Genomic DNA, 22,349 nt, shown 5'->3' on the forward strand with positions numbered 1-22,349 from the left:
CCGTTAAGCTGCTAACATACATATATATTTCCAAATAATAAATTACTGGCTTGAGGATATAGAACTTCAATCCAAGTGCGATTTAAGACATATTTCATGCTATCTTCTTTTTAATTTAAATTAAAACCTTTATAAAATGGACCTCCGTGGAAATCTTTTTCTTTTCTATAAACTTTTGTATGTTTCTCTCTTTTTCTTTGCACACAATGCGCAACTAAGTTATTCTGGAAAGTAGATCGTTGGTTTCTTTCTTGTGATTGAAATCATGAATTCCTACATTTTAGAACGATTATGAAAGTCTCAACTTTACTGTTGGTAAATGTCTCGCGCCATCTGCTGGTGGCATCGTGTCAACTGCCCACTTTCTATTTAGTTCGTTTTTAATAGAATTTATTAAATGCTGGCTTTTTGCAGCAGACGAAATGCACGACTATTGTATTATTACTGAAAGCCAGAACTGATTTTAAAGAGTTCTGATGAAAGTGTTTATTGGCTTTTCATTCGAGTGATAGGTCACAAAACAAGTCTGAGTACCAAGTCAGGTGACAGTGACAAAACCTCAGTTGAGTGACAGGTTGCTCAGCTAATCAGGTTGCGTGTTGTAATCCAGACAGCGAATCAGAATGAAGAGGTGGGGCCAAATGGCGAGTTTTTTTCAAGGCAGAGGAAATCCTTAGGAAATGTGTGGGATCACGCTCAGTGTTTCCAAGTAGCCTGAGCATTATTGACAGTTTATTTTGATTTCGTGACGATAGTTTGTGGTGGGTACACAACGTCCGGTACAAACACGGCTGTGGTGGCCGACAACTAAGGGGGGGAATAGGGGAAGCGACCGTCGTTAGGTCAAAATGTCGATTCAGTACGAGGTGGAACAGCTGGCTGACAGCTACGGGGTTGCGGACTCGTTCCCCAAAGATTTCGGGTATGGTGAAGAGGAGGCCGACATCGAGGACAGCCCGGTGCCATCCGACAGCAAACCCAGAATCCTGCTCATGGGTTTGAGAAGGAGTGGGAAATCGTCGATACAGAAGGTAAGAAGATGTTAAACTGTTAGCATTTCGAGGCGAGCGCCGCCTTCCCTTTGCTTCACGCGACTAAATGGGACGCTAGCCAAAACAGCTAGCAAGTTAGTTTAGCATGTCGCAAGTGATGATGGCTATCAATCAGCAGATAACATGCCCTGCTATATGAGAGTGGAAGGACTGCAATAAAAATAACCAATGATCACTTAGCTAATGTTAGTGTAGCTGCAGCAGTGAATGATTAACCAGGTGAATAGAGACGATCTGTGGACATACGGCATGTGACTGTTTGGTTAACAACTCGTCCAACATGCCAAATATATCGTAGTCCCACCCAGCTGCAAAGCACAGGGCAGGTCTGATGTGCAGGCTCTCACATGACAGCAAACCGGCCACACCTTTCATTCTGCAAGTCGTAACAATTAGTTATAAATCAGTGCAGCACCTGCAACCTGGCTACCACAGGGGAAAGGAATCTAACCCCACCACTGTGCAGAAAGCATGCACCCAGTCACCCCGGTAAGTCCAGACCAACCAATAATCCACGGCTTCGTCCAGGGAATTGCGAAGCCACCCAGATCCGGAACACAAGTCGTCTAGTGATCAGTTTACATAGGAGGAGAAAGTTTAAGCCCCTATTTCTCAAGCTGGGTGGGCATAGAGCCTCCTCAGAGAGGTTGTGGGTGATTAGGGGGATGATATTGAAGTTGAAATAAACAAGAGTTTGCTGACATTGTGCTAATCTTTATTTAACTAAATGTAAACGTTTTTTTAATTAGCTTTTTCCCCTATCTTGATACTTACTGATTAAAAAAATCAACACAAAACTGTCTGTCATTGGAGGATATGGACTTTTTGTGCCTTCTCTGTATTCTCCCCTCAAATCTCCATCTTTTACTCTTTAAAATTAGTGTAGATGGTCGATAAACTGCAAGAACATGACAACGTAAAGCTCTTTAACTTATCAAACTGACAAAACCAGTTGACATGCAGGGGACCTAGGCCCCTTGATGTGCTTGATGGTGCTTTGAATTCCTCCTATAGCAGTTTAGCTGGCTCAGAATACGATTCCTCCAGGCGGCCGCTTTCAGACTGGCACTGTATTTGAATAATATATGAGATACTGTTGTGCCTTCTATGATATTTTATTATTAATGTAAAAAATCATGGGGGAAGTAGAATCTGACCGGATAGAGCGTCGCATGCCAAGAGCCTTGTCCTACAAACGAAAGTAAAGACTTGACTTTTTTCTGTGTTAGGTCTGTGTGCACACTTGTACTGAAGTCCAAGATTAGTGCTGTCCCGTAAGCCTGCTGTTTGGCAGGAAATGCATGTGATTCGGCTTTTTGCCGGTTCATCAGCCTGTGACCTTAGTAGCCCACACATTGATTAGAAATGGCATTAGTTGAGGGAGCACTCCTCCTATTCTCACCTATTCTCAGCATATTGTATTCTACGTGTTACAGTATTTATCAGGCCAAGACTGATTAATGCAGAACTACAGTTCAATTTACAGCTGCGAGTTTACTGTCTGTGGTTTGAAAGCAGCTGAAAAGTGCTGAGTTAGAGTGATGCGTGTTGCATCAGATGAGCCAATCTGCAGTGTTTTGCCCTTTTCCCTCTTGCTCGACATGTGACGTCCGGATGATGTCCTTGTGCTGGAATCATGCCATAAAATGCAGTCCTGTGGGGATGATATATAATGATTTCAGCAGAGTCAGTTTTGCAAGACACAACATGTTGTAAGAAAGCTGTTTGCAATACATAACAGACTGTGTAACTTATGAAGAAAACCCTCAAAACACTTCCTCTATAGGTTGTACTCCATATCTGTTATATACATTTTAAGGCCTATTAATTGCTTTAAAGTTCCCATTATTTTACAGGCAGATGGGATTAAACTGTATAACTGTATGTAGCCATTTCTCACAAATTTTAGCAATTTAACATACATTAAAACAGATAAAAAATGAATTAAAAAGTCACGTAACATTTATGGTTTCAAGTCTATTAAAACAGCCATAACACTGATAACAAAAAGTAGTTTCCATTCAGATAGATGCCAAATTAAACACAATAAAGAAAGTAAATTCATAACCTGTATATTGAGTTAAATATCCATCCTGGGTAAGTCAGTAAATGAAGGAAGACATTGCAGTATTGTAGCTTTGACTATGGGCATCTTGTTGTCTAGTGTTTATTGTGTAGGCACAATGTCCTCGGTTACATTCTTGCTGGTCCCCCTTTTTCTCTCCAGGTATTTCCTGTCCTCATCTAAGTTGTCCTTTTGAACCATGTCATCAATTCTGATTTCAGGTGGTGTTCCATAAAATGTCTCCCAATGAAACCTTGTTTTTGGAGAGTACCAACAAGATCTACAAAGACGACATCTCCAGTAGCTCTTTCGTCAACTTCCAGATCTGGGATTTCCCCGGCCAGGTTGACTTCTTCGACCCCACCTTTGACTACGAGATGATCTTCAGAGGAACCGGGGCATTGATATTTGTCATTGACGCTCAGGTGAAGATTGGAAATATATAAATAAACACTGGAGGTTGTTTTCCAGCTGCACTTTTTTCACTTTTACTAACTGTAAACATATGAGGAATTCTGCTTCTGGATCAAATGGTGGTCGGCACAGCTCCAGGAGCACCAGCGTGGAAGATGAGCAATGAACTGCTGTAGTGGGGCAAGTTTTTAACTAACACAAGGTTCACCTAAAAAGAAATTAGTATCAGTATAGGCCAGAGGTCTTCAACAGGAGGTACTGCAGGGGGGTCGCAAATTTTTTTCTCCATAAATTTAAATGTCTTTAAATACACATATACATAAGTAGGGGGTCCCCGCTCCATCTCTCCATCAGTTTGGGGGGGGCTTGGCCTGGAAAACGTTGAAGACCCCTGCTATAGGCTATTTACAGAACGTTATTACAACATCTGCTTTACAACATCCAGTCTGCAACCCGGCCTGGGTGAACAGGGTCCTGATTTGATTTGATTCAATATTTATTCATTCAGAGATATTTCGGTTTCAAAATAATTTTTCTTAAAACTAAAACTGATGTCACTGAGATTTCTAATCTGGTTTCAGTAGCTTATGTCATGTTTTGGATCTCCCCCACTCATGGATTAATCTTGTTGCATGCTCATGGGTTTTGTTGTTTCCAACAAGAAGATGCAGGAAATGGAAATATACCTTAAAAAATCAATCTGAGGATTTTATGAATCAATATCAGATCTTTCCAATGAAGATTGATTTGAACTGGAAAATAGATTTATTTTTTAAACCTAGCCCTGGTTAACACGTTAATTTGGACCTGAATAAACGTGTTAAAACCCCAAGCCCACACAGCGGTCAGCTTTCTTTTTGGTAGCTGTAACACACTTTGTTGCGGTTCATTGCTAAGCTTCTGTACCTCTTGTCTGCTTCTCCAAACCGGAGGCGTGCCCACCACCACCTGCTCTAAATAATACACTGACAACAGGTAAGTGCTCCATACAACCCCACTTCTAGGAAACCCAACTATCCCTTTCGGGTGAAACTACTCACATGCTGAAAATAAACATTTTGCAGTCCTCAGTGATAATTTAAGCCGAAGCACATTTCAACCCCCGAGAGTGAAGTCACTGATGAACTCACAGACTCAGATAAGAGACAATTACATGTCATGGCTTTTATGCCAATCCTCTCCACATGACCCTAAGTGCTTTGAAGAAGTGTTATACAAGCCATAACAGTTCTGATTGCAGGGTTTATTTGTACTCAAGGTGCATCAGATTGAATTTGTTTCAGCAGTTGATCACAGAGTGCTGTGAGAGGAAAACGGTTTGTTGTGGAAGACGATGCAGAGGTACATTTCCTCATACCTGGTATAAAAGTGACGACAATGTACTCGTCACTCTGTACAACAGCTAATAACCACCTTGAGCTCAGCTAGAGTATCACTGTCACACCTGCAGTGGGAAGTGCATCTAGATATTCCTGTTTATTTTGTTTGTGTGAATTTGCTTTTATATAGAAGCTAAAGTATTAAGATATTTGTTCTGGCTGTTTTAAGGTAAGACTAATCTGATTCTAGTCCTGATTTTCTGCAGAAGATCTTTTAGAAAAGCACTATGAGTTTTAAGTGTACAGGTTTTCAAATATATGCAACTTATTGTTTCTCTTGCTGACACGAGTCACTTGTGTGAATGAATGAATGAATGCATGAATGCATAGAGGAAAACCTTGATCTAAAACTGTACATGATGTCTGTTAATATCTCTTTGTCTTTGTTGTAGGATGATTATGTGGAGGCTCTGGGCAGGCTTCATCTCACTGTGTCACGGGCCTACAGGGTCAACCCAGAGATCAACTTTGAGGTGTTTATACATAAAGTGGATGGCTTGTCAGACGATCACAAGATCGAAACCCAGAGAGACATCCATCAGAGGGCCAACGATGATCTGGCAGACGCTAGCTTAGAGAAGCTGCATCTCAGGTACTTTTTGTTATTTTTCTGTTTTACCATACAAACCACAATAAGAAACACTATCTTCCCTGTTCCCTAAGCAATCACTGAGGATGTTGGCACAGAGAGTTGTTATGGTGTATGGTGTCTGATACACTGGTACTACATGCACACATTGCATTATTATCTCATCATTACTGATTGGCACTTTTTGTTCTAATGATCAAAAATGATGGTAAAGTAAGTCTACAATCACAGCTAAGTTGTAGAAAACATCTGTAATTTATTAAGTCTACAATGTAAATAATGGTTTAATAACACATATACATAACAGCCAACTGCAGCAAAGGGGTCGGTCAATAAAAGACCTGTTATAGGAGTCAAAGGGCCTTTAGACGTAAAAACCACAAACCAACAAACAGAAACCACTGCCACATCAAACACCAGTCTGGTGCAGGATCTTTATACGCAGCACACTGTGTAATAAACCCTCACAGTAATGCGACTGTTCTGCATAACAGATTAATCCAGATCTTATGAAGAACACAGACTTGCAAATGAGCTGTAGCAGGTTGGCACGGCAGCTAATCAAATTATTTCAAGAAAAGCATTCCCAGAGTCACAGCTAACTTCAGTCAGGCTACTTCACTTTCAGAGTTACTTCCACAGATGTTATTTTAACTTGATGAAGTGGTGGAAAATATTTAGACCTGGTTTGATTTCCTTTAACGTTTGAACAACACAGTGCCAGAGAAAGATAAGCTCTCTCTTTCTGTGCATCACTGCCATGGAGTCACTGGAATTATCCAGGGCCTTGGCAAGTGTTGATTCTCAGTAATGATGAGGGCATGTTTGATGGAAACATGCCTGGGCCCTCTCCATTCTCCATAACTTTACACTGATGCCACCCATGTGTGAGCACATACTATATGGCTGTGTCATTAAATATAATTGTTGGTGCATGCTCTTTACAGATGAAGCCATCTCTTCTTTTTGAGAAACTGCAGAAAAAAACTGAAAGATTTTCTTGCACCATTCAACAAATAGTGTTTTTCAAACCTACTATGTTCAATTGAGTAAATGAGGTTAGCTCTCACAGTTAGCTCATCTCATAATACAGATACTACGCTCTACCTTCCTTGTTTAATTCTAGCAGATTTCATGTATAAGAAGTTGTACAAGTAAGTAGATTGGAGATTTGTAACTGTAGTTGCTTGATTAAAGACCATAATTCAGTTTTTGTCAGTTAAAACAGCGCAGTGCTTCCCCATCACTAATCCCACCTTCAACCCTTCAATCTTTTTGAAAGAGAATATTGTGCTGCCTGCATTCAGCAAGCCTTTAAAACAGTCCCACTGTTTACCACGTCAGTGTGAACCTGAGGCTTTTAACTTGTCATTTAATCTCCAGTTAGGCATTTTTTCCAGCAGCTGCAGAAGAATTGCTGTCTTATGTTTGTATGCCACAGCAGTAGTTGCTAATTATATTTCCTGTTTCCCCTGTTCCATATACAATAGCCTGTGGTCTGCTGAATGGCCTGCATACCTTTAGTGTTACTGTGAGATTCCTCTTTGACCTCCTAATGAAGAAACACTGACCAGTGCTTCAGATACCAGAGCTGTTTTAAGGCTCCAAAGCGCAGACATGTTTTATATGGAAGGAACGCTAAAGAGCTGTTTGGCTCTCATTCCTTATTCTGAGTGTACATAGTTCATGTCATGATTTGTTGTTTTCTGAGGAAAATATTGACAATTTGACCGTGTACACATTTAGACACAGCTGTTTTAAAGTTAATTGACACACAGAGAGTAGTTTAATGTGAGTACATGTGCATTTTGTGCCATTTACACTGTAAATTGATCAGTTCAAAAATGCCAAAAAAGTACTTGTTCCTCTCAAATACAAAACATTTCTTATTTTCTCTGTTGTTTCTTTGTCGATTGAAAAACTTTTGAGTTTTAATTGTTAGACAGTTTTTCACACTTTCGTCAAAGCCTCTAGACTGAAATTCATCATGAAATTACAACATAATGTAATTTTCTGTTGCAGCTCCAATAAATAAATAAAAATGATTGTGTTAATTGCAGGCCTCGCTCTGACACACTGTCGAAACGTGTTCTGTAGCACATTAAACAAGCTGTCCCGGCCGAGCCCGGTCAGCTCTGCAGCAGCCCTGTTGTTGATATCAAGGCTGTGCTGGCACGCGCTGCACTGTGTTTTATGCGGGGTGAGATTGTTGTTTATTCCGGTTAGACAGCCTGAGCGGTCCTGGATATATGGTGGAGCTGAGAGAGCTTTTTTTCCTTGTGGCTCTCTGGTGCTTTCTTCGCTGTAATGCATTGTAAAGTTGATCTTCTGCCAAGTGTACGCAGACAGTTCCATTTGGCTCAAGCCACTGCTTCCTCAGACGCTACATTTTATTTATATACCTCAATAACTAAAAAGTCCATAAGTCATGTGCCTCTGGATTTGTGGCATACGTATGAAGACCGCTATCGTGCCAAGTTAACATTTTGTTCTATCCTCGTGGTTTTTACATCTGAATCCAGCCCCAGCTCTTTCAGTCAAACCTCTTTTGCTCCCATTAGTCATGTGAGCTTGTGACTCTCTGTATTTTTACCTGGTTTCATATGCATTTTGAGGAAGTGAGAAGTGTTCCATATAAGTAACTCACTTCCTTTTTGTCTATTCCATTCAGCTTTTACTTGACGAGTATTTATGACCACTCCATCTTTGAGGCCTTCAGCAAAGTAGTGCAGAAGCTCATTCCACAGCTCCCCACCTTGGAGAACCTCCTAAATATCTTCATCTCTGTAAGTAGATAACAGCTAACTCCTGTGTGTAACTTTGTCATTGACAGCATGATTTATGTGTGACGGCCGTCATGATGTGAGTCACTGCCCTTCCTGAAGCTACATTGTTTGGCCGTTCCTCCAACGCCCACACAGCCATTTTAATATATGTTTCCGTCCTGACGTCGATTTTTTTTTACGACATAGGGGAGATGTAAGTCACAAACCCTGCAATAATACATTTGGAAATTTATTAGATGTATTGTATCCAAGCAATTCTAATAAGTCAGGTTATAAATGGAACCCACTGCATAACCTGACTTATTATACTAAATAGCTTTTTTTTGCTAAATAACTGAGAGACTTTCTTTAACAGCATTTTAAACTATTTTCTCATAAACCATCACACAGCTGAATCAGCACATTGAAACTTTTATTTCAATTTTGTATAAGTTTGTATTTACATGCCTCAAAACATCATTCAGAATGCAACATCAGATCACCTTTTACATGGTTATTTGGCACTAATATTTTCTTATTCAAAGGTTTTTTTTTATTTTCTTTACTATTTACGTTGTAGATTCTCACTGAAGGCATCAAAACTATGAATGAACACATATGGAATTATGTAGTAAACAAAAAAGTGTGAAATAACTAAATGTGATTCATATTTTAGATTCTTCAAAATAGCCACCCTGTGCTTTGATTACTGCTTTGCATACTCTTGGCATTCTCTTGCAAGCTTCATGAGGTAGTCACCTGAAATGGTTTTCCATCAGTCTTGAAGGAGTTCCCAGAGATGCTGAGCACTTGTTGGTCCTTTTGCCTTCACTCTGGGGTCCATCTCATCCCAAACCATCTCCCATTGGGTTTAGATCAGGTGACTGTGGAGGCCAGGTCATCTGGCGCTGCACTCCATTACTCTCCTTCTTGGTCAAATAGCCCTTACACAGCCTGGAGGTCTGTTTGGGGTCATTGTCCTGTTGAAAAATAAATGATGGTCCAACTAAACGCAAACCGGATGGGATAGCATGTCACCGGAGGATTCTGTGGTAGCCATGTTGGTTCAGTGCGCCTTCAATTTTGAATCAGTCCCCAACAGTGTCACCAGCAAAGCACCCCCATACCATCATACCAACTCCTCCATGCTTCACGGTTGGAACCATGCATGTAGAGACCATCAGTTCACCTTTTCTGCATCGCACAAAGACACAGCGGTTGGAACCAAAGATCTCAAATTTGGACTCATCAGACCAAAGCACAGATTTCCACTGGTCTAATGTCCATTCCTTGTGTTTCTTGGCCCAAACAAAAATCTTCTGCTTGTTGCTTTTCCTTAGTAGTAGGTTTTCCAACGGCTATTTGACCATAAAGGACTGATTGGCGCAGTCTCCTCTGAAGAGCTGATGTAGAGATGTGTCTGCTACTAGAACTCTGTGTGGCATTGATCTGGGCTCTAATCTGAGCTGCTGTTAACTTGTGATTTCTGAGGCTGGTGACTCGGATGAACTTATCCTCAGCAGCAGAGGTGACTCTTGGTCTTCCTTTCCTGGGGCGGTCCTCATGTGGGCCAGTTTCGTCGTAGCACTTGATGGTTTTTGCAACTGCACTTGGGGACACATTCAAAGTTTTTGCTATTTTCTGGACTGACTGACCTTCAGGTCTTAAAGTAATGGTGGACTGTCGTTTCTCTTGACTTACCTGATTGGTTCTTGCCATAATATGAATTCTAACAGTTGTGTACCAACCTGACTTCTGTACAACACAACTGAAGGTCCCAACCCTATTAAGAAAACAAGAAATTCCACAAATGAACCCTGACAAGGCACACCTGTGAAGTGAAAACTATTTCAAGTCACTCATGAAGCTTATTTAGAGAAGTCCAAGGGTTTGCAGCGCTCAACAAAGCAAAGGTGGCTACTTTGAGGACTCTAAAATTTTAATCGTATTTCACACTTTTGTGTTTACTGCATAATACCATATGTGTTCATTCATAGTTTTGATGTCTTCAGTGAGATTCTACAATGTAAATAGTCATGAAAATAAAGACGATCCATTAACTGAGAGGATGTGTCCAAACCTTTGACTGTTAGTGTATGCACACTAATATGCCCCTATTATTTTAATACAGCATATTTGTAATGTACAGTCCCACTTCAAGGTATATATAAACTTAAATATAACTTGTGTTATTCAGGAAAACAAGCCAATATTACATATCTCTGAGGTGCAAAAGTAAGTGCACCTTTAGGTTCGCAAGTTAATTTCAAGGCCAAGTAAGAGTCGGTCTGTTCAGATCATTCACTTCCATAAACATGTGTTGCAAAGATCAGATTGAGACAAATCCTTGAGTTATTTAAAAAAAAAAAAAAAAAAAACAACACACTGAGCACCACCTGAGTCTCATTACATTGACTGGAAACTTCTGAACAGATGGAACTTGAAATGAACTTGTACTCCTAAAGGTGCACTTACTTTTACACCTCACAGATATGTAATATTGGCTCAGTTACCTGAATAATTAAAAGCACAATATTATTATACAATATTTCAGTTTCATTTGTTTGATTGGGTTTTCTTTGTCTACTTTCAAGATTGTGATAGAACACTAGTGTTTTGAGTCATTTTTACGCAGAAATGTGGGAGGGAGGCGGTGCAAATACTTCAAAGCTGCACTGTGTGCTGTTAGGGTCAGCTCTGTTGTCTACAAACCAACTAGTCAACAGTTTGCAGTGCTGGGGTAGGGATGGATGTCTCAAGGAAAAATCTTAGTTTCATGTCTGAAGGAGAAACACTGCTACTTTCAAGCAATAAAAAAATCAAAGACTGTATTAAGATAGGATATAAGAAATCCTCTACTGCTGGAAAACATTCTGCTGCGTCGTAACAGGAACTATAGATAGATTGGTCAAGAAAACAATAGTACCATATTATAACTCCCTTCTTCCCCGTTGTTATCCGTTTCTTTTCTGGTTGCTGACAGAATTCGGGGATAGAGAAGGCCTTTCTGTTCGACGTGGTCAGTAAAATCTACATTGCCACAGACAGCTCCCCTGTAGACATGCAGTCCTACGAACTGTGCTGCGACATGATTGATGTAGTTATCGACGTCTCCTGCATCTATGGGTGAGTGTGCTGTTTTGTTTTGTTTGTTTGTTTGTATATTAGTAATGTACCAGAGAGGTTAGAGTTGAGTAATGAATGAGTGCTCTCTGCTCTGATAAACATAAACTCTATAATAAGTGAATTAAAAAAGTAGTCAGTACTGTTTACAGAGTATATTTTGAATTAACTTTCTGTATAAATTTGCATAATAAACGCTGAAAACATTTACTTGAATCTTCTGTAATTTCTTAATGCTTTAAGATATAGAGTTCACCCATGTGTTTTTCTGAGGGTGCTTTCATTGAAGCATGAACTTAATTTATGCATAATTAATGACCTCATAGACAAGCCGCCATTTATTTCCCATTTCCCCCCCTGAACATTATGGTGTTTTGTTGTGCTGCACTAGTCTGAGGGAGGATGGCAGCGGCAGTGCCTATGACAAGGAGTCAATGGCTATCATCAAGCTCAACAACACCACTGTGCTGTACCTGAAAGAGGTCACCAAGTTCCTGGCCCTAGTTTGCATCCTGAGAGAAGAAAGCTTCGAACGCAAAGGTAAGTTGTGGCAGAGATCTGAGATGCTCTGCAGCTCATTTGACTCCATTTGGCTAATGGTGATGTGGCTTCTTCCAGTGAAGTACATTATACAAATGACATTCTTACTTGAAACTCCTAGTGTGAATCAAGCTTGAGATACATTTCGCCATAGCTTATTCTGGTACACATGTGTTGCTTGGTTAAATCTGTTCTCCATGTGCCTGCTTCATGACAGACATAAGCCAGATTTATGTTCTGCGTCGGATCTATGTCATTGGTATGCCATATGATCTCTGTACCCTATGCTGTACTCGACACGCACCTTCCCCGAAATGTGACTACACATTACGGCAGCACAGACTGCAACAACTGTGACTGGTCCAAAATGTATTTCCTCATACACGTCCTTCAGTGGCTGGACAAGCAAAGAATATTCACCTTCACCCAAGTCTTCCCTCTTTTCAGCACTGCTGTGATTTTGGGTTTTGTTGCTGATCATTTATTAACTGGCCAACATGAGCCGTTCAGTTTCCTGTTGGCATTGTCCTAAGTGACATGCTAGTATTAAGAGTTCATCCGAATGTTTGAGAGAGATGCTCCCACAGTTGGTGTTTAAGAGTTATAGTGTGGTGTGTTTCTTAATGGTCACATTATAAAAACTTACAACACAGCAAAATTACCAACTACAGCTCAGCATCTCTAAAGTGACCACAGAGTTAAATCAGCACCGGGAAGTACACATCACTTTTACAAAGGTAATTTGCGCATACCATTTGATTACAATACTTTTTCTCCTGATGTTTATTTATTGTGTAGAAGTTGTTTTTTGTGCTATCGGATGTTTTTTTTGTTTTTTTTATTGATGGGAAACATAATGTAATCTTTGTATGTGGGATGCAGTTAAATTAAGTGACAACTTTTTTCTTTGTTAAACTGTAGATGATTTCCAAATAATGGCAAAGAATCTTATACATATAATATATATATATATATATAGTCGTATTGAATTTTTTGTCACCAAATGTTGCTTTGTAATATTTAAGCCATATTGTTTTCAGAAATTATTATAAAGGAAGAGTTAACGTATTTGAAATACGTAAAATATACTCTTTGCCTCCACAGGATTAATAGACTACAACTTCCACTGTTTCCGGAAGGCCATCCATGAAGTATTTGAGGTGGGCGTTTCCACTCAACGTCCAGTGGGTCCACAGGCAGTGGGCTCGCCCTGCACCAAGGCAGTTGCACTCAACGGCACGCCACGCAACACTGTCTAAACACTGATATAAACTAGAAAGTAAAAAGACATGAAAAAGAGGGTAGAGGAAAGGAAAGCTGGAGAAGGGCCAGGGAGCCTGTAGAAGAGAGACTACTAAACTGGGCTTCACCAGCGCGCCAGTCAAAATCCCTTGCTCCTGGCTTCTAGATCACCAAGAGACGCCTTGGGTGTGGGAAAAGCACTGGAGCACGGAGGGATCAGGCTACGGTGGATGGGAAATTCAGGCATTCGTTTCAGGTGAAAGCAAAACACTGTGTTGGCTGCGAGGAAGTCGAGAAAGCTAACCTGCACCTGGACAAGAAAAGGATCAGGATCTTTCTCTGGATTTTCTAAAGGCAGTCAAATGCTGTGATAATTAGCTGCTGGTTCCTCCATATGAACAATGCGAGGAACCTTCTTCATAACCTCTTGATGTATGGACAACTGTGATGTCAGTTTGAAGGATCCCGTCTAGTGATGAACCCTCTCCGACCACTTCTGTGCTGAATAAGGTGTTGGATGTGAACTGCTAGTCCTAACCCACACATGTTCAGAGATGGCCTTACGTAGATAAAGCTTGACTGCAGCGCAAGCTTTCTCTCACCACCACTCACCTCACCCTACCTGAATGCTGCCCGGAACTCGCTTTTTGGTTTCACTTGTGAAGGGAAAGGTTTCGTGAGGAGACTGAAAAGGGATTGTGCTGTCCATCTAACTTGGTTGTGTGTGTGTGTGTGTGTGTGTGTAGGTATCTATGTATGTATGAGTGAGTGTGTGTCTCAGTGAAAGGTTTTGATCAGATCCCAGACTGGGGACCTTGTCTGTACTTGTGAAGGTCCTTTACAGAAAGTGTTTATGTCCTTCTTATCGATAACAGTGGCTTAGCATAATTAAACTCTTTTCAATCTGTAAAAGTAACTTTTCTGAGTGTTTGCCATTGAAAATATGACTTTTTATTGGCTTTAAGTTTGGCTGGAAACTTGCAAAAGCACTGCCGTAATGATTAAATGAATAGGTTCAAATATGTCACTATTAAAACCCAAGAAAAATTTATGGAGTTTGGTTGAGGTGTGGGGCTGACGGAGGGGTTCACAATCCAAATCCACTTTAAGGATCCACTCTAAGACTTTATCATGTAAACCGGTTGCAGCTTGCATGCATCTCCACGTAGAGCTACAGTCCTGGACAGAATTATTAACCAGTATTTTGTGTTTAGCTCTGATCAGCAGCATTCACAAGAAGAATAAGTACCCATTCCAAGCATGCATACATCGGTGTGTTGTTAACTTGTAGCGTTCTCAACCGTAACACTGCTCATTGTATTCAAAGGTTGAAATTAACCACAATAATTACAGCGATAAAGCAAGAGAAAAAGACCAAATTGCATTATTATTAGTACTATTATTACTGTTACAAAGACGCATACGATGCATACATACCTTTACTTTTCTGTTTGTTTATATCGGGGCTCAAATCTGACTGCATCTGAGGATCAGGAACCAGGATTCCCACGTTATCTAGATAACATTGAGCTTTGAAGGTGTCTTATTTGACAAAGCTATCCAGATAACTCCCTGCTTCTTCAACCAGTTCAGGATCTCGTCACGTTTCAGTCCCCTGATAATAAGTCACCACTTCATTGTTGCACCTCAGAGCCGTGACGGATGATTGATTTCATGTATTGTGATGCTATACTGTGTGAAATAAATGAAAACTGAAATTTTGCTTGTGTTGTTGTTGTTCACGGACCTAGTGGCGTATTTAAAAAAAAAAACTAAAAGTGATCGCAAAATGAGGAGAACGATCCCTGAGGTGAGGTCGTGAAGACAGACTCAGTTATGCAAAGCTGCAAAGATTCACAAGATGGCGCTGCAGGACTGCTGAAGCATTCTCTGATATGTTTAATTCATTGTTCCTCTTCCACAATAACCGCTTTCATACTTGTTAAATTTACAGAAATCATCCATCAGTGTGTTAATCTGTAAGGTGAATTATACAACCCAGCAATGAGGAGTCTTAAATGTCCACAATGAGTCTCTGTTATGAACAGAACAGCAGGTAAAAACAGGATTTCTCATCACTGATGAAACGTGAGGTTTAGCTCATATTCAATTCATCAAGAAGTCAAGTTCATGTTATATGTCATCAGTCCAAATTAAATGTATAACCTTTGTTAATTTGCTCCAAACCTCTTCTCAGATACTGTTTATTGTCAGCTTTGTTGAGTCGGCTGATGTTTACGTGGCATTCTAATGAGTGAGAAAGGATAGAAAAAAAAAAAAACACAAAACAAACAAACCCCCTGCTGGTTTAGTGCATATAAAAACAACTCAGTGAATAGCTTCGCCATGCAAGTTATTCACCAGTTAAGTTAAATAAGCCTCACAGCTACTGTCACGACCCATTATGTGGGGAGTAGGCGAGACAGCTAAACACCACTTCCACACAATTTAGATGCAATAAAACACTGACAGCTTTTTTATCCACTTCATTAAGCCAGTAATTTCTTATAAAAATCTCCCGCATTAATCCTGCCGATGGTTTCCCTGCGGTTCCTTAAGCTCTCCTCCAACCTTAGCCGCCTTGCTTTGATGCTTACTCAAATAGGCGCTAATTTGAGATAAATTATGCATCCGCATGTAGCCTACCCATGCCAAGGAATATAAAGTGTGACACTCTGAAAGATGGTGAATTAAAGCAAAGTGTGATATCTCGACGGGCTAATGGCAGATAGGTTAGACCTGTCAGCCTGACGGTTTGTTGATCTGGAAGTCACTTCATATTCAGAGGAGGGGAGAGGTCATGTTTATGATGTTTTGAAGGTCGTCTGGACTCGCTGCAGAGCTGTTTTTTCCAGACTTTGGGGTGGTTTCAGAGATATTGATGCACTTCATGAAGTCTCTCAAAAAGTACTGACAAATGACTAGTTCTAAACTACTGGGGTTTGTATTTTGCCTTTAATCTCTCTAAGATTAAATAAATAAAGTTTAATTTCCAGTTCATGCAGGGGAATTCAAGTGTCACAGCAGCAGGAAGAAACAGAACACGTGAAGACACGAGAAACTTAAATAAAATATTATGGAAATCTTTTTATACACAAGTGAAGCCCGAAAAACAAAAAGAAAAGAAAAAAGGTGCCAAATTGTCTATACGCTGAGTGTGTGCCGAGACAAAAATAGTCGCAAATAAAGCGAGGCGCCAACGAAAAATCTGAATATAAAAATGGCACTTGAGGGAGCAAAATTGTCTGGTGGTTAAAGTGTCTCGCCCGCAGACAGCAGCGTTAGCAGCTTAAAAAGCAGTTATTGCGCTTGTACTGTAGCAGCAAAAACAAAGTGTGCAGAGTGTGAGTGTTAAACTGCAAGACAGCAAAGCCAACGCATGCAGCTGTCTGTTTGTTCAAGGCCGACTAATGCTGCACTGACGCCTCTGTCCCAAGCATTTGTGGAGCATTGTTTTATAAGCGGCTCATTCATTCTTTAGTTGCGCAAATAAAGGAATGAAATCACATCAGCAACCACAGCTGGATTTGCAGTGATATCAATATAAAACTAAACAGGCAAGTCCAAATTAAATTCTTATCAATAAACTGGTAAAATCACATTTTATTGTCAACTGCAGTGAAACACCTGGATCGACAGATGTCCCCTCAGTAATACAGTGACTCCATACAATCTGTAGATGGGGCTGTTGTCTGCCATTTCAACCCCTGCCTCTCACTCTTCTGCCAGTCTTTCTGCTTCACAGTGCAGGCAACATGGAGATCAGCATCAAGTCCTTCCAGATACAGAGAGCTGAGGCTGAAGAGAAGTTGAGGAAGCAGAAGTGGAGAGGGAGCTGCATGATGTACAACTGTAATTTAGCACTGTAGCAGCTGCTCAAATTGCCTTGCTTAATCAACGGCCTAGCTTTGTCCTTCGCATCCCCCCCCCCCCCCCCCCTTTCCCTAATAAGGAAGCTTAACCAATAATGAAACACAGTGAGCAGAACATACTTTTGCCTGTGATGTCATGCTCACTTCCGCACGCTGGTCCGCCCTTCATCTTAGATGTCTTACTATCATTACAGCAGTGATATTGCCATTACGCTCTTAATAAAACTCGGCCTGCTATCTTCCCATCTTTACATTTTATTAGCTTATGAGAGATGAGGGGGAAACGATGTGACTAAGTGAGACGTCGCAGATAGGTGACAGATGTAATACTGACTGTATTTCTTACATTAGGAGCCAGTGCATCTATACAAAGTGATTACTGTAACCAGATGTATAATTGTTATTTAATAATCTGTCAGTTATTTTAATTGTTGAATGTAAACTGTAAAAAAATCCAACTTCAAAGAAATTCAGTCAGTAGATCAGTTCAGTTATAATCTTATCTTATTTTAGAGTTTTAGCAGAAGACGAAGTAACTCACAGGAAACATCAACTGTTAAACTTGTGGTAACAGATACAATCAGGGCTGCCATCTTGTTTCCTGTTTGTGTCTCACACAAGTTCCAGGAAGATCTACAGAGATGTTTTGGTCAGTGTGACTTTCTTAATATTTCTCCATTTATTGTAGTTAATTATGAATCATTACTAAACAACCCCAGTTTACTTCTGCTTTACACATTCATGTTAATCTGATTCATAACTGTCAACTGTCTGTTAGTTTGTTCTTAAATGCTTATGGATGATTGTCTGGCTGTTATTTTTATTCACTAACAGACAGCAAGTGTAAAGGTTAAGATGGAGCTCAGATTCTTTGTGGTTTCGTTTTATTTTATTTCCATGAAGAACAAATGTAGAAATAAAAGCAGATATACAATCACACTGATTTAAAGTGAAAGAGACAAAAACAAGAAATATTCATGTTGAATTAAGTCCATACATCATGGAGTTATGTAGCCTTCAGTTCATAAAGAAGAGCAACATCAATACAAAGTGTTAATGTGACCCTACTGTGGAGACTGGAGATGTTCAAGTCTTAAAGTGAGGATGGAGATCATTTACACTTCACTAAAAGTAAAACCACAGCCACCTCAGATATTACTAGAAAGATAAATCAGTAAATCTGTGATGAAGTTAAAACCAGAGGAGAGTACTTCTTTAAATTACACTGAAGAGCTGCTCATAGTTGATGCTCAACCCCCCTGTAGAAAGACTGACTCCTAGACACTCAGTAGCTATTTAAGACATTACAGGAAAGATCAAACTGACAGAAAGAGGAACGTTTGACTCCATATAATCAATGCAGAAATACAAGAAATCAGTCAGTAAAGCTTCTGATCATTATTCTCATCTAGATCTTTGGGTAATGACGCCATACTCTGAAGACTCTGTGATGTTTCTACGATCCAGTGACATGTAAGTTCTGTCCTCTTCATTGGGCTTCACATTCCTCAGTTTTTTTGCTGGGATAAAACAAAAAAATATGTCAATGGTTTGTTGTGAAAACATCAGCAGAGTTTTCATACTGAATCAACAACCATGTTAAAACATACCAAAGGAACACTATGCAGATTATAAAGAAGACACTGGAACTGAAAAATCCACCAGCAAGAGCCCAAGGAAGAACTCCACTGCAATGTCCACATTCACAATGTAGCTCAGAATCTGCCAGGAGAAGTCAGAGAATGTGAACAAAAACCAGATCAAAACCCAAGAATAAAAGTATTCACTCTGCACTGATTTGATGCTCACCAAACTGCTTCCTGGCAGATCCCAGAGAGTTGAAGCTGTGACAGAGCAAGGTGGAAAGACTCCTCTCCTTTAGTTGATTGACAGTGATGAAGCTCCTCAGGCCTGTGTCATTTAGAGACTCACTGCTGATTAAAAAATCTCCAGATTGACTGACAGGTCTCCCATCCAAATACCAGTGTAAAGTAGGAGAAGGGTTTCCCACAGTCTCACAGGAACAGGTGACCTGGCTTTCAGTTTTGGTGCAGTGAGATGAGGCCAGGATCTGTGGAGGAACTGGAAAGAACATGTTTTAAATGTGTGACTGTAGACACATATGATGAAATGTGTTTCAATACATAATATATGTCGTGTTTATTTCTGAAAAAATAAAACTTTTATTTTTTGATACATACACTGAACATCTATTTGTGTGTCTGTGGATCGTCCAACTCCTAGATCATTCTCAGCCTTGCAGAAAAAAGGACTGCTGACTTTAGAGGCTTCAATGTTTAAAATGTGTCCAGTCCCAATGAAAGTCTCCTGGTCTCTGTCAGCTCTGTACCAGGTGTAGTTCCTTACTGCTGGGTTGGCAGTACTACTGCAGGACAGAGTCACATTTCTGTTCTCTGGTACTGGACCAGAGGGACTGATGGACACTGTGGTGTCTATTGGTGAATCTGATAAATGGGGAACAAGAATTGCATTGTATTAGTACTGGGTATACATCTGGGATCTAAAGATTTGATTTATTGAAGTTGGCTTCAATAAAGAATATGTAAAACAGATAAGTGCAAAATTTCTGTCATACACTGAACATCTATTTGTGTGTCTGTGGATCGTCCAACTCCAAGATCATTCTCAGCCTTGCAGAAAAAAGGACTGCTGACTTTAGAGGCTTCAATGTTTAAAATGTGTCCAGTCCCAATGAAAGTCTCCTGGTCTCTGTCAGCTCTGTACCAGGTGTAGCTCCTTACTGCTGGGTTGGCAGTACTACTGCAGGTCAGAGTCACATTTCTGTTCTCTGGTACTGGACCAGAGGGACTGATGGACACTGTGGTGTCTTTAGGGGAAACTGAAAAATAAGTAATAAATGTTATTATGGTTGCAATGGTTTAATGTAAATTATGATATTTGTAATAGGAAAAAACACTAATAATACCAAATATTATACCACGGAGAGTTTTTCATTTAACAGCCCATTGTATGCTCCAAAGTAATAATTAATGTAACTAATAGTATAATTAATGTTTACTATATTTATGTTTGTAAAACCCGAAATTTTCTTCATCCAACTGACCTGTTGATTGAAATTAAATCTGCAGGTCTACGCTAATTCTACTTTTTTGTTTTTCTCGTATCTGAATTTTCTGATAAAACACATAATATCCTTGGTAGTGTTATGTATGGCTACACATTTTAGAGCACAAACATTTGTCAGTTCTTGAAGGATCATCAGTGAAACAGTGTGGTGGATACAGGAGACACTGCAGTCTGGAGGAGACAGTTCAGTTCAGAGACTGAAATTCATCTCCATCTACATGGAGGTAGTTTGTTCCTAAAGACACAGATTCAACCTAGGGCTGCACCTAACCATAGTTTGTACTGAGTTCATATATTGATCAAACATTCCCATTACCATTTTCTAGGCTCAGACGCCATCTTTCTATAACCTGTTTATTCAAAGTGACAAAGACGATTCAATTTAAAGTGGTTTAAAACTAAATGATTATTAGTTAAAGTGCTACTGATGAGATTTAATGTTAGAAATGAACTCACATGAAACAGTAAGTGCTGAAGTTTTACTGCTGCTTGATTGATTGCTGCCATCTTGTTTCCTGCAGACAGCAGTGCAGGAGATTTTCTGTCCATGATGGAGGTGAGAAGCAGTGAAGGTCAGAACAGAGGTCTGGACTTTAGTTTTGTCCTGATTCTCCTGCAGTGTCTCCTGACTGTCACCCAGTCTGGGGCTCCATGTCAGAGTTGGAGGATGAGACAGACAGGGAGCTGGAGCAGAGCACGTCAGACTCACTGAGGTTCCCTCCTCCACCTCCAGTGTGGACGGAGTCAGAGTGGGTGAGGGAGGATCAGCTGGTAGGAAGGAACAGTTGGACCAGTCAATAAATAATCATTGATTATTAATTTGTAGTAAATCTACAGCTGAATGAAACTAAATGATTGGAACTTTAAAAGACAATAGCTATCAACATTTACCTTTGGCCACAATCTTGATTTCATAGTGTTTGTAGTCCCATTTCAAGGGATTCTCACATTCCAGTCTGAAGTAATATGTGTCATCAGAAACAATGTTATTCAGGGTTGTGGTGCAGTCTCTGTCTGTCAGTACTCCCATCAATTCTCCATTTGTTCTAGTTTTACTATCAAACACAACTTCATCATTACTACTATTTTTCCACATTGCTTTACATGTCTGATCTAAATTGTTATAAGTGCTCTCTGTATCAAAGGAGCAGGGGATGGTCACACAGGATCCTCTCAGAACCTCTATAGCCTGCGGCATATTGACTCTCCACTGTCCACACTGGACACCTGAAACACAAACACACAGTTTAGAAAGAAGAAAAGGAAACAGTAGTTCTCAGCAGCAGTCTAGTGGTAATGACTGATACTCACTCTCTACAAAGTCATTACTGTTACCATGGTTTCAGTTATTTTAGATCTTCACATAATAAATCATTGATTTATTTTGTAGTTTACAGCAAATCTCACTTTGAAGGATGTTTTCTCAGACATTGAGACAATGAGCATGAATGTTTGAACTTAGCAAAAGAGTATTGTGGTCATTTGAAATAATCTTCCAAACCAGGTGTTAATGGACTTGAACTCACCCTGCAGCAAACAGCCAATGAGAAGGAAAGTCAGAGCTCCAGCCATCTTTGTTTGTCAGGAGAAAGTCTAGTTTAAAGGAGTCTGGAGTCTACACATGAAACACGTTTGGTTCATTTCTTCTATTAAGCTGTTAAAAGACATTTAAGATTTTTTTCTCTATATATTTGGTTATTTTTATGTAAAAATATTAACAAAAAAGTGTTTATTTCTATTTCAACAAAAACACAAACAATTAAAGTTTGTTTTTAAAACAGAACTGAATTTCTTTCAGGTATCAGATCAAATACATCACATATGTGAAAAAGGATAACAAAATTTGAATTAATTAAATTAAGCTCTCCACAATGATATTCACTGAAAAAGACTCCCCACTTTTATTTAGCAATGTCCAGAAGATGAAAAGACAGTAGAGAATAAAAACAGGAAGTTCTATGCTGGAAGCAGTCATGACAAACATTTGATATAATTCCTTGTTCCACATTCCATGTGTTTCATGTTCCTAATAGACTCAGCAGCAACAGTCTCCAAAACACAGAGTACTGTTAACAGTGTCACATTTAGAAAAGAAAAGATCTCACCTCTTCAATGGGACCTTTTTCTTTGACTTCAAGCTTGTAAATGTGACGATTGATCCCACTAAATCAAATGATCATTGAACATTATATTAACCTTG

The 22,349-nt window shown here is 39.7% G+C and overlaps 2 protein-coding genes across 2 annotated transcripts; one reads left to right on the forward strand and one right to left on the reverse strand.

Annotated features, from left to right (window-relative positions):
* Positions 1-444: 444 nt before the first annotated feature.
* On the forward strand, positions 445-14,876 carry rragca (Ras-related GTP binding Ca). The gene is made up of 7 exons (XM_084556723.1): positions 445-1,031; positions 3,339-3,542; positions 5,303-5,502; positions 8,171-8,285; positions 11,248-11,390; positions 11,779-11,927; positions 13,032-14,876. The coding sequence occupies exons 1-7, from the start codon at positions 849-851 to the stop codon at positions 13,184-13,186; spliced, it is 1,149 nt and encodes a 382-aa protein (XP_084412849.1). The 5' UTR covers positions 445-848; the 3' UTR covers positions 13,187-14,876.
* Positions 14,877-18,608: 3,732 nt separating this feature from the next.
* LOC311497513 (myelin-associated glycoprotein-like) lies at positions 18,609-21,721 on the reverse strand (the record flags this gene model as incomplete). Its single annotated transcript, XM_084557830.1, has 4 exons — positions 18,609-19,123; positions 20,606-20,917; positions 21,041-21,376; positions 21,676-21,721. The coding sequence occupies 4 exons, from the start codon at positions 21,719-21,721 to the stop codon at positions 18,825-18,827; spliced, it is 993 nt and encodes a 330-aa protein (XP_084413956.1). The 3' UTR covers positions 18,609-18,824.
* Between the last annotated feature and the right edge of the window lie 628 nt (positions 21,722-22,349).

The sequence above is a fragment of the Chelon labrosus genome (assembly GCF_963514085.1).
Source record: "Chelon labrosus genome assembly, chromosome: 12".
NCBI classification, from domain to species: Eukaryota; Metazoa; Chordata; class Actinopteri; order Mugiliformes; family Mugilidae; genus Chelon; species Chelon labrosus.